Source organism: Phragmites australis, chromosome 6, assembly GCF_958298935.1.
Source record: "Phragmites australis chromosome 6, lpPhrAust1.1, whole genome shotgun sequence".
NCBI classification, from domain to species: domain Eukaryota; kingdom Viridiplantae; phylum Streptophyta; class Magnoliopsida; order Poales; family Poaceae; genus Phragmites; species Phragmites australis.
Genome location: NC_084926.1, coordinates 10,440,902 through 10,458,337, shown reverse-complemented (window position 1 = coordinate 10,458,337; position 17,436 = coordinate 10,440,902). Strand labels below are relative to the sequence as shown.

Sequence of the window (17,436 nt, the reverse complement as noted above, 5' to 3'; positions counted from 1 at the left end):
GGGGTATGAGTGATTAAGATGAAATTTGCCTCTCCTTGATAACGGGAGAGATATCTTTAAATCCCTTGAGGTAGTTGGATTGAAAAAATGCATGGCCATGCCAATATGATTAAAGAGTTAATCATGATGAATCCACTATTTGATCGAGTGAATGGTTGAGCTACCACAAGGATGACACATATCTCGGCTTGAGCTTGACTGGTATCGTGAGGCGAAGGGATCGGTGCATATGTATATCAAGGTTCAATTGGTATGATCTTTTATGTATACTCATGAGTCAACATATCCTGCTAGGGACCGCTATTGATTTCGGTTTGGAAAGGATTTCCGAGTCGTAGCCGTTTGTACATGAACCTAATAGATCACACACTTAATGAGTTGGAACAAAACATGCGAATTGGATTTGTATATGTGTTTTGATTGGATTGTGATCCATGAGAAGTTAGAATCCTAAAGGGTTTCCAACGTGGGAGCCCATTGGTGAGCTCTATATAAGGAGAGGCATGGGTAGGGCGAGCACAGGTTGAGCCACTCTGAAACCCTAGCCACAGCCTTCCACATGATCTCCCAAAACCCTATCCGTATGTGTGGTGCTAGCACATTGACGCTCAGTATTTCTGCTCAGAATGTGTGGATACCGTAGAGGCCCTACTGCTATTGCGGCGCTGATCTTCTCGTCGAGTTGAACGTGACGTGGTCGAGGAGTTAGTCGAGGAGCACGACCATCTGCTCAGAGTTAGTCGAGAAGCACGACCACCTGCTCGGAGTTGGTCTAGGAGCACGACTACCTACTTGGAGTTGGTCGAGGAGCGTGACCACCTGCGTGGGGTAGGTCGTGGATCTGATCGAGAAGCTGTTCAAGGAGTTTGACGCGCACGATGTTGGATCGATCTACTCCAACTCTTCTTCCGCTGCACTGCACGTTAAGTAGTAACAATCTTTGATCTCCTAGTAGCATAATTTCCTGGGTGAATGCAGTAGAAAATTTTTGTTTTAGGCTAGCGTAGCCTGTCCGTTCCCTTACATAGCCGTTTAGGAGCTCCGAGCTCCAAGAGTAACAAATGCGAGTCAACAGCTTGACAAAGAACTCAAATGCTCAAAAGATGGATTTAAGCTCACTAGCACTCAATCTCACTTTCCAACCCACACTCTCAAATCCTTGCTAGAATTAATGGACTAGATGAGTGGGAGGGCTCTAAAGAGGCTATGAAGTCTTTTGTCTCGAGTTGGTTCAGCCGCAATGAATGAAAGAGGGAATGGGGTATTTAAACCCAGACACCAAAAACTAGACGTTACAGTACTTTTTATACTGATCCGGAGTATCCAGATTCACCCGGAGTATCCAGATTGGCCTCTAAAAGCTCCATAGAGACCTCTGTCCGGAGCCCTATCCGGAGGGTCCAGACATTCACCATATCTCGGAGTATCCAGGTCTACTCGGAGACTCTGGATTGGGCACTCAAGTCCAAACAGAGAGCTTGACTCGGAGTTTAACCCGAAGACTCCAGGCCACTGACCAGAATCTGGAGTATCCGAAACAACCTGGAGACATTGGGTTCAGCATTTAGGTTCTACCCGAGCACCCTGCCCAGAGCCTTACCCAAAGGTTCCGACAACCCGGAGACTCCGGGCCAGCTCGGACACTCGAGGTGCAAACAAACAATAAAACTTTCCCGCTGTCCGTGGGGTGGTTGTGTCTCTCATATTGGACCTAAAAAGAGTCATTTGAGCACTAAGACATCTTCTAGTCAACCTAAACACATCCCTCTTGACAGAACAACATTCTTAAACTCAAACTCAAAAATAAAAATAATTTAAACCTAATGAGTAACTACATACCGCTTCTGTTTTCTTTTTTAGGGATGCCAATGTCGTTTAACTTATCCAATGGGACTAAAACCTGTTCATAACCTCATTGAGCACATTAGTCTCTTAATCTTTTGTCATCAATTATCCAAAACTCACATACGGGGCTTAGATGCACTTTCAACCTCTCCCTTTTTGGTGATTGATGATAACACGATTAAAGTTTACAAAGGATAGTTGAATTAAAGAATTTTGAATTCTAAGATATATGTGAGCTTCATCTAAATATGTGCATTGATTAAAATTTGAATTTTGAGATCAAATTCACATATTTAAAAGATTTTTGAAAGAGCTCCCCCTATATCTTTGCATCCATGGGGTGCTACTAGTGTGAGTGAATATAACATTACGTGATGCGCATGCCATGATATATCATGTAAAGAAAGAGAGAAACAAACATTACACCATAGAATGTCATAAGCATCACACTAACTTGAATAGAGTATTACAAATTTAAAGCTCAACGACAAGCACACACATAGTTCATCACACATTATTACAAAAGTCTTACATGTCTAACAGAATTGATAAAGATTAAGAGTTTTGAACAGGAGATAGAACATGCCCGAAACCCGGACACTCTGGGTTGGAGCAGAACAAACATCGCTGAGCTAACTCAAGAATTTATCTCCCCCTTTAGTATCAAGTACCAAACAGAAAGAGAAGCAAAGACAAAAATCTACTCGCTGCCTTCTTCATAGTCCCCATCCCCATCTCCACTGCCGCTACCATCATCCTCTTCAGGAGTGCTTTCCTTGGCGCCTTCCAAGTCTTCTTCCTCTTCTTCTCCTTGAGTGTGTGAAGTCTCAGCATCTCCTGCAGCATCCTGGGCCTCATCATACCAAGCCCAAGGGTTTTCAAAGGCTTCAGGCTCGCTTACTTCTTCTTCAGAGGCGATTAGAGAACAAGGAGGCTCAATCCTAAAATTAGCATAAATATCCTTTTGCCTCTCCTCAATTTTCCTCAACTTCATATCGATCTTGTCTTTGTGCTCCTTTATCTTCACGGCATTATGAGTGTAGACTTGAAAAATGGCCTTGAGTGCATTCTTGATAAAAGATGGAGAGCCACGTGAAGAAGATATTCTTCTTGGTGCCACCCTTTGTGCTTCACTAGGAGCTGACCTTGGAGGAGCCAAAGGAGGCGACAGCGGAATAGATGAAGTTGACTTGGAGTTCACTAACCTCATCCTATAGGACCCATGCTCCACTTCCTTGAAGAAGTTTTTTTTTTACCTTTTCAATCATGTACATGATTTATGGTGCATAGACATAACTCTTGCTAGGTGTGTAGGAGGTAATGTGTATTTCCTCCCAAAAAAAGTCCACCACACTAAACGGATCATCTTCATTGGACATCCTAGCAAGTAAATTTCTTGATATACCTTGAACCGTAGTGGCATCGTCACTTTTAGGATTTAAAGTGAGACGAAACAAGAAATTTAGACACATGTAAAGAGGCATCATGCCTTTGGTTGAGCCATATGTCACTTCACCATGATTTTCATACATAAAATCCATATCTTTGGCGGAGAGTTGTTCTTCAACATGAACTTTTGCTTGCTCGTGTCACGGACATCAAATCCAAGCAAGTGAGCAAAAGTCTGATATGAGATCTTGTATTGCTCTCCTTCAATCATCTAAAACATGGTTTGGTTTTCTTCATGGTTATAATAAAGAGTGGCATAGAACTGTGCTATGACTTTTATACTCCAATCACACTTTGGACACATGATGTTTTTAACCCTCTTGTCCTTATAAGCTGAAATTACTTAATTGAAAGTAGGATCATCCTTATTTACCATATAATGCCAATCAATCCACTGCATTGGAGTGACTGGCTTCTTCTTTTTGAGGATCACCGTCTCACAAAAATAAACTTGGAAATAATTCCAAAAATGATGATCTGACACATTATTCTCATATTAGAAAGGATCTCCATATCTATCTCTCTTGCACTTGCTTGATTTCTTCATGTAACCAACTACCGCTCTAGGCGTCTGGTTTTCTGCATATGTCTTGTAGGACCTATGAAGCTTCAAAGGGGCCAAAACATGATTTTTTTTTTCTTGCTCCTCTTGTTCCTCTTCAATATCATCTTGCCTTTGAGTCCTTGAATCGGAGGCCACAACCTTTTCTTTTCCTCTCCCTCTCATTGCTTGCATCTTTATTCTGCCACGGGGCATATTTGTGGTTTGTGCTGGTTCATTAATGTGAATACCACCTGATGAGACCTATACCTTCCGAACAGCTTTGCGAATGCGACCATGTCCACCACGGCTGCCACTGTCGTTGCTACTGCCACTGCCCTCGGTTTCCTGCGGAGGAGCATCACTTTGTGCTAGCGGATCATGCCTGGCTTTTGTTCTCTGATGAAATACGTGACCAGTAAAATGATCTCCTCCCATCTTAAGAAGTCCTGAGATACACATGAAAGATATGCTTGAGATACGAGAAGATTTGCTCAAAAATTTGAATTGAGGAACACAAACTGGATAGGCAACTTCTGAACAACCCGGAGGGATACTCTGGGTTGCCCGACCCCAGGACAAAAACTTAGGGTAAGAAGGATGTACCTAATGCATTTGCAAGCCCTTAAGATATGTGAATCTAGAAAGGAAAAAGAGCATCTTTACTTAGGGGATTTGACTCTAAGGCATGGTATTGAGAGGTCGGGTGGATCGAACTTGAGATGTACCTTTAGGTTAAACGAGGCGCTCATGGTCCGGATACTCTGGCTCTGATACCAATTGAATGTACGTGATGTCGCCTAGAGGGGGTGAATAGGCGTTTCCTGAAATATAAAACTTCACAGCAGATTACAGAGTCCGGATACTCCGAGTCAATCCGAAGACTCCGAGTTGTACAGGATCTGGATACTCCAGGTGAACCCGGATAGTTCAGAAATAACAGAAAATTAAAAACTATGAATATTTAAGCGAATCTAGTTGAGTCTATGAACCACATGTTCTAATTGATGTATGAGCTTCTTTTCAACAACCACTTGCGATCACAAACTCACGAACAAGTAGATTTGTACAAATCATCCAAAAAATAAGAAAGTATGCAAGAAAGTAAAGAAGACAAGTATTTATTTCCTGAAGTTCAGATCGAACGATCCTACGTCTTCGTTGAGGTACTCACAAAGAGCCGGGTCTCTCTCAACCCTTATCCTCATCGAGCGACCACAAAGATCGAGCTCGGCGCTTACTCAATCTTCCTCTTCCCTTGCGGGGGTGAGGATGACCTTCACAAACTTCCCGAGGTACTCCACAAGCTTGGATGTTCTCCGGGTGATGTCTAATCGTCTAGGAACTTGGACCTCCAAGAGTAACGACTGCGAATAGATGGCTTGACGAAGAACTCAAGTGCTCAAAGATGGATTTAAGCTCACTAGCACTTAATCCCACTTTTCAACCCACACTCTCAAATGCTTGCTAGAATTAATGCACTAGAGGAGTGGGAGAGCTCTAAAGAGGCTATAAAGTCTTTTGTCTCCAGTTGGTTCAGCAATAATGAATGAAAGGGGAAAGGGGGTATTCAAACCCAGCCCCCAAAAACTAGATGTGACATTACTTTTTGTACTGGCCCGGAATATCCGGGTTGACCTTCGAAAGCTCTATAGAGACCTCTGTTCGGAGCCATATCCGGAGGGTCTGGATCTTCACCATATCCCGGAGTCTCCGGGTCTACCCAGAGACTCCAGGTTGGACACTCAAGCCCAAACAGAGAGCTTGACTCGTAGTTTAACCCGAAGACTCTGGGCCACTGACCAGAATCCGGAGTATCCAAAACAACCCGGAGACTCTGGGTTTAGCACTTAGGTTCTACCTGAGCACCATGCCTGGAGCCTCACCCAAAGGTTCCGGCAACCCGGAGACTCCAGGTCAGCCCGGACACTTCAGGTGCAAAAAAACTCTAAAACTTTCCTGATGTTCGTAGAGTGATTGTGTCTCTTATATTTGGTCTAAAAGAGTTATTGGAGCACAGAGACATCTTTAAGTCAACATAAATGTATCCTTCTTGATAGAATGGCATTCATAAACTCAAGTTCAAAAATAAAAATAATTTAAATCTAATGAGTAACTACATGCCGCTTCTCTTTTGCTTAATCTGTTCATAACCTCAATAAATATATTAGTCCCTTAATCTTTTATCATTAATTATCTAAAATTCACATAAGGGACCTAGATACACTTTTATTTTGCAGCAAGACCTAATGTCGCAACCAATAAACTCCCAACCAAAAGTTGAGTAGTTCTATTTGACCAAAGCAATATCATTTTGGTATAATAATATAGCCCAACATAAAACAACCACCCTCGACTATTATCTTTTTTTTAGCTCGAACTCCGTTGAGTCATTCCCCCGTCATATGGGAAATACTCCTAGGTGTATTAATTTTTAGAGCAATGTGGATTGTACGCCAAACTGACTTAGCAAAATAATATTACAAAAGAGATGTTAAATATTTTCATTATGGTTAAAAAAAACAACACTTTTGACTATCATTAAAAAAAATACCAAATTATTATTGGTCAATAAAACCCCTCTTCCTAGATACCAAAGGGAAATTTTATTTTCAATGTGACATTTAATTGTCACAAAATTTTGGCAAAGGATGTTATGTTTATCCATCTCAGAATAAGGGTAAGAAGCAATTCTATCCATCTCATCTCAGAATCTTCGCTGAGGTGATCCATGCCGAAAATATGGGAGAAGTGACTTTCTTTTCACTCCTAGCTGCTGCCTATAAAATAAATATTGAAAGTAAAAGTGTGTAGTACGCCGTGACACCACGCACGTGCATTTTGTTACCAGTCCGTATCCGGTAAAAATTGGACGTGCGTGTAACACGCTAGAGAATAGCATGCCTTATTAATGTGAAATCAATGCAACTAACTTGCTGGCACCATAAGTACAGTTTGCAATTGACAGCAGATTCATATACTTCCTTTTTTTTTAAAACTCTACAGTACCCACTTACAAATATTTTAATCGGGCATTTGAAAATACTATCATTTTACAAAAATACTACATTACAAATCAATGGTCGAAACGTCTAGACCTACTGTCCTCGGTGACCAGAGGCAGGATTTTTTGTAAGAGGCAATTTGGCAGCTCATCTTAGGTATGTTTGGTTGGGTTGAGCTTTTTTCAAAAGCTACTTTTAAAGTTGTTTATAAAAAAATATTTTTGAATTGTTTTTTAATACAGATGAAAATGTATAATATTGTAATACTTCACAAAACATAATTCCTTAGGATCTAAAAAATTGCTTCAAATCAACTTCTGTTTTTCAATAATAATGTCAGCTTTTGCTTCTCAAAAGTCATTTTTTAAATAGATTATTTGATGTAGCTTTCTGTTTATTAAATAAAAATCGGCAAAAGCACCAGAAACTGAACCAAATGTGACCTTCCTGTTTCATTTGTGTATATGGAATATACTAGATATAGAATATTCACCATGGAGTACGTACCTGTAGGTGTCCATAACTGAATATCTCCACGCACTATGCTACACCAATCTGCATGAAGGACATGTAGCGTGCACAGATGTCACCGTGAGAAAGCTTATTACTAACTCTCCAACGCCCACCCAACAGAGTAAAACAAAAACAAAAACTCGTGGTTTGAGATCACATTTGATTTAAAATTTGGCATACTTGAATGAAACATCATCATGGTAGCTGTACTTGTGTGGTTTTTTACAGTACATGGCATCGGGACCTCTACTAGCGAATTCAACAAGGGGTTGCCCCCCGCGCCCCCCCCCCCCCCAAATAAAAATAAAAATAAAATGGGGTCATTCTCAACAGCATGCTACGTGTTAAAATACAGAGAGCCATGGTTTTCAGAGACTATCATGGCAAAATGCTCCGATTTGACGACGGAATTGGCAGGTTGTGGCGGGAAAAGGTGCACATGGACAGAGAGGGAAAAAACTAAAGGACTGTTTGTGCCATATACTGCACATCGTTTAGATCATCTTCAACAGCTATCTTAAATTTTTATTCTCAAAATACTATTACAGTATCCCTATCACTATTACAATATCTCCTATCACTAACGCTGTAGCAGTAATATATCACTGGATACAGGATCTGCTAGAGATGAATTTCTAATGCTACAGTACACCGCAAAGTACTGTAGTACTGGAATTTACAGATTTGAAGACTCCGTTGGAGATAGCCTTAATAGTGTTTACAATGCAGTTAACCTGAGATTAAGGTTTTCTAAGCACATGGAAACAACGCTCAGGTCTCAAAACCTGTGATATTCTCTCGCATGCAGTGCCCCACGGTCACTCGCCTCAGCACAGCAGTCGGCACCAACTCGCAATTCCTTCCCCGCAGCATTGTTTTCCTCTTTCCACGTCGCGCCCTGCTCCTCATCTCCGCATCATAAAAGCCCCCTCACTCCCGCACCCTCAGCTCCCACCACACCACACCACTCACCTCCGCGCACAGTCACACTCCTCCCAACCAACTCCACCAACGCAGCAGCAGAGGCAGCAGGAGCCATGGCCACGGACGACTCGTCCTCGGGCTCCGAGCCCACCACCTCCTCCTCCGCGGAGGCGCCGGCGTCCCCCACCGCGTCGTCCTCCGACGCCACAGCCGCCAGCAAGAAGCGCCGGCGCAACAAGGACGGGCACCACCCGACGTACCGCGGCGTTCGCATGCGGGCCTGGGGCAAGTGGGTGTCGGAGATCCGGGAGCCCCGCAAGAAGTCGCGCATCTGGCTCGGCACCTTCGCCACCGCCGAGATGGCTGCGCGAGCCCACGACGTCGCCGCACTCGCCATCAAGGGCCGCGCCGCGCACCTCAACTTCCCGGAGCTCGCGAACGAGCTCCCCCGCCCGGCCACCGCCGCGCCCAAGGACGTCCAGGCCGCCGCCGCGCTCGCCGCAGCCGCTGACTTCCCGGCGCCCGCCAATGCCGGCGACAAGGACCCCGACGACGGCCCCGTAGCCAGCGCCGCCTCCCCCACGCCACCGCCGCCGGTCAACGCCGACGACGCCCTGTTCGACCTCCCTGACCTCCTCCTCGACCTCAGACACGGGCCCTCGTCATGCCAGCTCTCGTGCGCCGCGGCGTGGGACGACGACGTGGGCTTCGCCGGCACCGGTGCCGGAGCCGGCATGTTCCGCCTCGAGGAGCCGCTGCTGTGGGAGTATTAAAGCCGAGGTTAAACCGAGCGGCCGGCTTCGAGCTGCTTCGTGTACGTATGGCTTTGTAATTCTCGTATTCTCGTGCTGGACTGGACCAGAAATCGTGTAACCATGCAGTGGTGGACCAAAAATGGAACCTATTTTAGTGCCATTTCTCGCTGCGTCTGCGCTCCCAGATTTAGAAAGCAAGACCATGTAAGAATATTAACCCCGTTCCTTTCACTCCTCCGACCTGTCTTTGCTTGTATTGTGGGGCAAGAATATGTGCACGACTAACCGCGCATCTAGCTCTTTTCCCTGCGGGTTTTCTTTAGTAGTGCAAGTATTAAAGGTGATCTAGGCTGATTTGGACTAATGCCACACGAAATGCTTTGATTAAAGATGCACCTTTTAAAATTATGGCAGGATTCGACCGATTCGTCCTCTCCACTTCGGCACAAAAAAAAGCGCGCGCACCAATCATCCCTGAAAAGAAATTCACTCGACCTTGCATGAGAACCAGTGGCTTTTCACGCAACAACGACGGTATTAATTACCTCTAACGACGAACCAGAAAGTCGTGAGATTGTGACCGGGAGAGCGAAAGCGACGGTGACTGTGAAAAAAGCGGCGTATACGAATCCCGGGCAGTGAAACGGGAAGCGGTCGTGATCCCGAGTTGTATGGCGCGATCGGTCGCAAATCGCCTTCGGCTCGATCCATCGCGTGTGCTCGCGTACGTAGGTTCGTACGTGCGCACCGTTCGGCGGTGGCGCTTTGGAACGTTTCGTTTCGTCGGATCTGCCCGCGCGCGTTGACGACGCGGACGGCCATGCACGGCGCCACCGGGGCGAGGACAGCTGAGTGGCTGCGCGCTCCGGCATAACTGGCGCGGTTTTCTGGCCGGCCGGGGAGGGACGTCGTGCCGCGAGGATAAAGCGAGATCCCGAGCCGGTGCCTCCCCTCACCTCCGGCCTCTGATCATTGCTTTATCCGCCGCAAGCGACGAGTTGATGCCGCTGCTGCCCCGCTCTGCTCCATCATATCGTTCGTGGAGGACACCGTTCATGGTTGCATGCACAGCAGAGTGATCGTGGCGTAGCTGTGCAAGTGCGAGGTGGCTGCATCAAAGGCCTTCCAAGGCTTCCACGGTGGGGATGGCGGGAGGGGTGCGGTGTACTACGGCAGTACGGTTGGCGAGCCATTGTTTTCCGTGTACGAGACCTTTGGCATGGCGAATGCTTGTGGGAAAGACCCGAGATTCTTTGCTGGTCATTTCATCTCATAGAAAAGTACTAGTATTATTTAGTCATCCGTGTTAGCGGGGTATAGGGGATCCTTGTTTTACGGGTTAACTCTTTGCATTTCCTGCAAGAATTCGGGTTCTAGGTCCTGTCGTCATCGTGCACATGCGGCACGAACGGAGACCAGTTCAGCACGTTCGTGCGATGCGTGGATACGCTTAGCACTCGTACCAGGAGCCAGGCTAGAAATGAACCAGGGGGGCTGGACTGACACGTCTTGGGGTTGGACCTTCTGTGCCTTTCTTTTTCTTACTGATGAAAAATCTTTAGTTGTTCCTACTTATTTATTGTCGTTTTTTTCTTCTAGTCAAGCATCCTGGGTAAATGTTTGCTAATAGTAGGCTGTATGAATTTATGCTGTAGGGGAAGTTTTTACTAACTTTTACAAATTTCACAAAATTATAACTACTTTGATCTAATACACATAACTATAATAATTTTGACATGCTTAATAGAACTACAATAATTTTGACACTATATACTGCAAAACTACAACTTTCTTACAACTACCTAATGTCAAAATAGTTGAAGTTCTATGTGAAAATTGTTGTGTGGTATCAAATGTCAAAACAGTTGTAGTTTTATAGGTATTGGGTTAAAATAGTTGTAGTTATGTGAAATTTACTCAACTTTTATTATTTATCTTGGCTAATACCTACAGGAGTAAAGGGAGAGAACAGCATCTTAGGTGCATAGATTATTTATCAAGAAGAAACGAGAACAGATCTATTTTTGTTCATATCATGGCTGGTTCTTTTTCTGAGTCAAAAGATCTGCTAAGACGCCAAGCGAGCAACGCTAGCAAGAGAGATCAGCATTCAGTGTGTCCAAGGAACATGACGCGTGTTCTACGTACCTCCACCTACCGTGCGGGCTTTCATGGGGCCGTCTAGCGGTCCTACGGCTCACGAAGCTACGGCGCTACGCCCACACACATGCAAAGCATGCACAAGCTCCATTTCTGGAGGTCTTTCAATGGGGCCATGGTGTCCGTTCACTACTGCTTACCTCTAAAGGCGCAGCTAGAGTCTGGTTCGGGTGGAGTCCTACAAGTCCCTCTCCCTTCCATTCGTTTCACGAGATTAAATGGCCAAATGGGCTAGACACGCCAATAATACCAGTAGGCGAGTACTGGTACTGCACTAGTGGCCAAGGCTTCCTGTGTAGGGGCGCTCGGGCACACCAAGAAATGGCCAAAAGCCCTCTAAAAAAAAGAGAAATGGCCAAAAGCGCTCAGCCTCACATCGTACGACCGGCGGCCGTAGCGTGTGCCATTAGTAGTGAGCCGGAGTCGGAGGGCTTGAATACTAGCAGCTCGTGCGCACCTGCACGGCAGCACGCGCCGGCCGGCTGCGCGGCGACCCCCCGGTACGAGTGATCAGCTGGTGTTTTTGCGTGCAATTACGTGCCTCCACGCGGTCAATTTGGTCCTGCCGGTGGAGCCGGCGGGCAGCTGACAGCTGTGAATGCCCAGAAACCGGGGTGAAAAGGTGGTCAATGACGCGGCCACTGGGCAGACCAGGTGTGCGGCCAGCAAGAGCCAGCAGTGCGGAGGGCAGCGGGAAGCACCTGCAAGGCTGCAACGCGGAAGGGACGGCGCTGGGAGGTGCGGCCGCTGTGATCAGGGGGGAAATCGCTGCCGCGTACGGGGAAAATCCCCCCACGGTCGTGTCGGGAAGAGGCTCCCGGGCGCCGATTGTTGGTTGTCGCTTCCAACCGAGCGAATCCGGACGGAATTTCCCATGCAAACAGTAGCAATGGTCTGCTAAGCGGAGCAGGAAGATACTACTACTGGTATAGTGGTGGTAGAGGAATCGCGTCGAATGGGCGGTAGCATAGAGTTGGTGTCACGTCCGCGTCGACCTCGCTATAACCTGAATGACTCCTATTCGATAATGACTCAAACTCAAGTACTGGTCGGATACGGCCTCCTATAACATCTGTAAATATGAGTCCTATAACACCTGAATGACTCCTATATTTATAATATTGAGTTATACTAATGAAGATTTTTATCCTTATGATTTTTTACCTTTAAATTAAAGGGTTTTTCATGTAAATCCTTGCCACCTTTAGGCACAGGCAAATGAGCCATCCAGCATAGCCTGGTTGACTCGGATAATTTATCGGATAGTGTCGTGCTGATCTACATACCGAAGGCACAATTTGTGAAGCACATTATCAGTCTGGGCCCGAGGGCTGCCGGTAGATAATCGAGCCGGGCCGATGCAGTAGTGAGCCTCAGGCTAGTCCAGTTGGTCAGCACTATCTCCCATATTCAATTCTCTAACATGTGATATCAGAGTCTGATTCGTCGCCGTCTCCATCGCGCCATCTCCGGATTTTGAGCTGTGTTGTCGCTTGGGTTTCCATACACGCCCGCCCACACTCGCCACATGCTGCGCCCCTGCTCGTTCTATGTCATCACTTGGGTTTTTCCGTTGGTTGCCTGACTTCGTGCTATGTTCACTCGGACAGGGTTGTTTAACCAGAGAAGACATGAGACAGAGGAACTGGTTTCTTAAACTAGAGGGAAGCACCACTTTGCTCGCCCACCCACGCCCGTCATGTGCAACACTCTTGCTCGATTTGCGTCGTCGCTGCTCCGAATTTTCATCGGCTATTCTTCTGGTTGTCTCTTTGTCTACTACCTTTAAATACTTAAAAAATTATATTTTATGGCAATCATGATACCCTTAGTTTTGAGAATGCTAAATTAAACTAGTTATGTGCCTGTGCATTACAACGTGAGCCGAATATTTTTATGCAATAATATGTGTTGTGGCAGTTGAACAAGCGATGACGAGCAGATGCTGGTGTCCAGGCTGGGGATAAGCGGTGCGACCTCACATGGCTGCTAGATGACTGCGCCCACCGGGAGGCTGACGGTGATCCCTTCCTAGACACTGGCATCCTAGGCACATCGTAGGACACACGGTGACTCATGACGGGAAAGGACGAAAGAGGGAGCGAATAGGGCGAGCGTGCAGGGAGGAGAACGAGAGAAGGATCAATCATGTGGGCCATCGATCAGTTATAAGTAAAACACAATTATGAGCTACAAAGAAGTACTCGCATACATAAGGCACAAAGCAAGGTGCACAATGTTAACGAAAAAGCATGGATCATCGATCAATTATAAGTAAAACATAATTATGAGCTAAAAAAGTACTCACATATTTAAGGCACGAAGCAAGGTGCACAATGTTAACAAAAAAGCAAGAGAATGCTCACCAATTGCTCTTATCAAGTTTAAACTTCCATTTATTCATCCCATATGGATGAAGCCCCACACATTTAGTATTCTCTCTCTCAGCTACGAGCTCCAGTTTGTGGTCCCTTGATAGATTGTATGCCTATTATAGATGTGACACAGAGAACATATACTCAGGCTGTCAAGGATATCTTCTTTACTAACTAATGGAAGAGTAAGAATACATAACTACTCACCCCTTGAAATTACACACCAGGAATCACAAGCGTTTGCCACAACAAGTTGGCTATTTCTTATTAGTGCTACACATGTTGTACTCCCACATGTCGGCCCAACAAAATCAAAGTGAGCCCCCTTACAAAAGATTATCTATGTGAGATTCCATAACTCAAACAATCGTGACAGACTGCAATATGTGGACTTCAGAATATCGGAACATTGAAACTTCATATTTCATAATTAGCTCATAGTACATCATTATTGACAACACATCCTTCATGTTTGGGTCACATTTGTTCTCTTTGCATTGGTTTCATTTTCCAACATAAAGCTCAGTTGTTAATGCAATTCACATCTAACATCGCTTATAAATATTTAACAATCTGAAACAGATAAAATCTATATTTCAATGAGAAATAAAATTAGTTGTACATCTATTTTTTAGAAAAGTGAAAATGATTGTATCCAGTTGCATATGTACCTCCTCAAAGGCCCAATCATATAGTTGATTATCACTGCCCCTTGGAGACCAAATCAACCCTTCTATCATACCACTAAACTTGTTTATCTTATCTCCAAGTGCAGATAGTTCTTTCCAACCTCTTTGTCCTCGCATCATTTCATCAATTCTGAAGTAGCACAGCCACAACATTAGAAATTATCATCTTCATGCTGATAGTGATGTTAACAAATGTTGAAGCTTTACACCATTTCATATGGAATCTAGTTAGCCATATACCTGAAGAAAGCTCTATGGACAACAATGCCTAGGTCACCAGCTAAATAGGATTCACTTTTGAGAATTTGATTGTGCAGATCTTTCACATAGAATTTTGTAACCACTCTTCCTGAGTAAAGCGTTCCATAATGAGATACCACTGGTCTCTCAAATATTTGGCATGGCGGTGTCCCTCATGAGTAGTCTAGTACAATGAAGGAACATGAAAAGCATTGATCTTTGCGAGTATGCTTACCTCTATGGCCATAAAGAATGCTAAAGAATGTCGTCTCGCTACCAAGATCTAGCAATGCAGAGTGCTGCATGGTTGCACAAAATGTTAAACATTGCACCAAGGAACAATTTCAAAAATGACATGATTGATGAAAATGCTAAAACCACACCCTTGAAAAATTACCAACGATGTATGTAGAGTGACACTGAACAAATTAAAATCACCGTGGGCACTAATTAAAATCAATGTATTAAAGCGCCATGGCAACTACAAAAATTACTGTGTGAACTAATTAAAATCATTGTGTTAAACCACCATGGCACCATGGCAGCACACTAAATTGTCTCTGTCAGCAGCAACTAAATGAAGTCTTACATGGTTCCTCATATGTAGAATGTGTTCCAAGTTTTATCGCACCCACTGCAACTACAAAACAGGGATATGGCTTATTCTGAGTTGAGATAACCAAATGTTTCCATAAAGTAAGTCACTCAATAAATAAAGAGGTCAAACCACTAATGTTAGCAACCAATGCACCTAGTGAGTGAAAACATAGAATGAAAATTTCTTTTGGAAAAAAAAGACAAGCCAGTTCATATGGAAGTCCAATAATATATCCTCTGTCCAGGCACAAGTACTCCCAAATCTGCCCCCTATCTTCATTACGTCGAACTAAGATCTATATGTTGATAAAGAGGAATCTTTGCCTCATGTGAGAAGAGTAAGAACTTCTGAATTGACATAAAGGTGGGAGGAACCGTATTCATTGAATAATTAATTACGCAAAATCAAAAATATACCAAACAAATCTACAAACACCGATATGCAAAATTTAAGTTATATCATGCAATACATATGCAAATATCACTTGCAACGTGGTAAAATTAAATAGCCAAAGCAAAAACTAAAAAAAAAAAGATTAGCCTTCTCAAATTATCTTTGAACTTTGCTCGCGTTGTAACAGATACTCGAATTGATTCATCAATATGCTGCTTGAGGGTAGAAAAAAGAATAGAACCGGTCTTTATCATCGGTGGGATACCATTGATTATAATGACACAAACTAAAACAGTGGTAATAATATGTCACTGAGTTCTTTAAGCATATCTTACTTATAATTTCTCTTAAGCACATGATGATGGTGATATCGCAATGACAAACAAGGCCAGAAAGGTGAGACCCCAACAAATATGATGAGTTAAAAGTCATAAAGACACACTAAGTTACTAATGGATCTGTAAAAGTGAAATATGGCCACATAATTCCCAAACAATTTAGGGATCTTTTGGTGGAACTTTCTACACTATTTCACCAAAGTAACAACTTTTTTAAAGAAAGTCGAGAATCACAACTCATAAATAAATGAGATTAAATGCATATCAAGTGTAACACACCTATGACCCATGGATACAATGCTTTAATTCCTAGTCGGTTCCTTTTTTAACATGATTATCCAAAGAGTAGGTACAATGTGTGAAATTTACTTTTGAGGTGTCATTCCACAAGGCACCATAATAAGCATAATTCTAAATCTGCTAATCCTATATACCAGAAAAGAAATAGCAAGAACTATCACAAAAACTCTAAAATTACTAAAACATTGTACATCATGGTGAATTGATTGTACACATGGACCTAACATTTCCAGATAAGGCCAAAGATAAAAAAGAACCACACTATACTTGTTTTGTTATTTTATCCAATACATTATGGATGTGGGGGGAAATGGGGAGGGAATAACCTTGAGAGCTTGTAGTTGGTTTCTCTAAGCACCACGAGGACGTACTGGTCGGAACCGCTCCGAGTGATGTAGAAGTAGCACGCGCGTCGGTGAGTGAACATCGACGGCAGCGTGGGAGACGCCTAAAACCCCAGCGTGAAGTAGGCAGTGAAGCTGGCGCCACAGTACTCGGGTGCTGCCATGGCCGCGATGCTGTCGGTGAGGATGACGTAGGAGTCGAGGTACACGGTGTTGCGCACGCACGACGACAGCATGGAGGCAAGGTAGGACCGCACGTAGTTGAGCGGCCAGTCGAGCGCTCTGCGGATGGAGGTGCTGATGAGCCCTGCCACATGGTCCTCATCAGCGAACAGGTACACCCAGAATGCCAATGACAAGAACGATGTGCAGACGGTGTCCATCAGCTCCACCGACACCGTGGACCTCGTGGCAGAGGGCGATGGCATGGCGGACCTCGCCGTGCATGATAGCAGAGCTTGCGGGCTCACTTCGGATGGTAGCAACATGGTCGAGATGGTGGTAGAGGTGTCGGTGAAGGGTGGCGGCAGGCATCGAGGAGGCAGATCTGGTGGTGCCAGCTCGGATACTGTGGCGCGCGTCCACCTAGTGTAGCATCTCATCGGCGAGGCGAGCTCACCTCTGTTGGCAGCAACGTAATCAAGATGGTGGCAACGGTGTCGGTGAAGGGTGGTTGTAGGAATCAGGGAGGCAAATTCAGGCGATGGCGACTCAGATCTGGTGGTGGTACCCTGGATTTGGGCGGCGGCACCGCGAGATAAGGCAAAAGTGAGAGGCAGTGGGGAGGTGGCGTGGCCAAGGTGTCGTGTGGGGAATCGGCTGGATGGTGGGGAGGAAGCTGAGTCATGAGGTGGAGGAAAGGAGGCGAGGAGCGTGAGAGGGTTAGGGAAGGGGGGGGGGAGAGAAGGGAGAGCGTGGGTTGCGTCGTCAACATGGCTCGAGCATGAAGGAGGAGGCGGCGGCAGCT

At 44.9% G+C, this 17,436-nt stretch overlaps 2 protein-coding genes and 1 pseudogene across 2 annotated transcripts; 1 reads left to right on the top strand and 2 right to left on the bottom strand.

The window, feature by feature from the left end:
• Positions 1-8,190: 8,190 nt before the first annotated feature.
• LOC133920443 (ethylene-responsive transcription factor ERF039-like) lies at positions 8,191-9,263 on the top strand. The gene has a single exon (XM_062365062.1). It carries the CDS (start codon positions 8,391-8,393, stop codon positions 9,048-9,050), a length of 660 nt encoding a protein of 219 aa, XP_062221046.1. The 5' UTR covers positions 8,191-8,390; the 3' UTR covers positions 9,051-9,263.
• A 2,368-nt stretch (positions 9,264-11,631) lies between these two features.
• On the bottom strand, positions 11,632-14,801 carry LOC133922938 (probable protein phosphatase 2C 11; annotated as a pseudogene).
• Positions 14,802-16,573: 1,772 nt separating this feature from the next.
• On the bottom strand, positions 16,574-16,897 carry LOC133922937 (probable galacturonosyltransferase-like 1). Its single transcript, XM_062368447.1, has one exon. The coding sequence runs from the start codon at positions 16,895-16,897 to the stop codon at positions 16,574-16,576; it is 324 nt and encodes a 107-aa protein (XP_062224431.1).
• Positions 16,898-17,436: the final 539 nt, after the last annotated feature.

Bases quoted from the DNA above. Each gene is read 5' to 3' on its own strand.
- LOC133920443 (XM_062365062.1), top strand. From the start codon at position 8,391: ATGGCCACGGACGACTCGTCCTCGGGCTCCGAGCCCACCACCTCCTCC.
- LOC133922937 (XM_062368447.1), bottom strand. From the start codon at position 16,897: ATGCCATCGCCCTCTGCCACGAGGTCCACGGTGTCGGTGGAGCTGATG.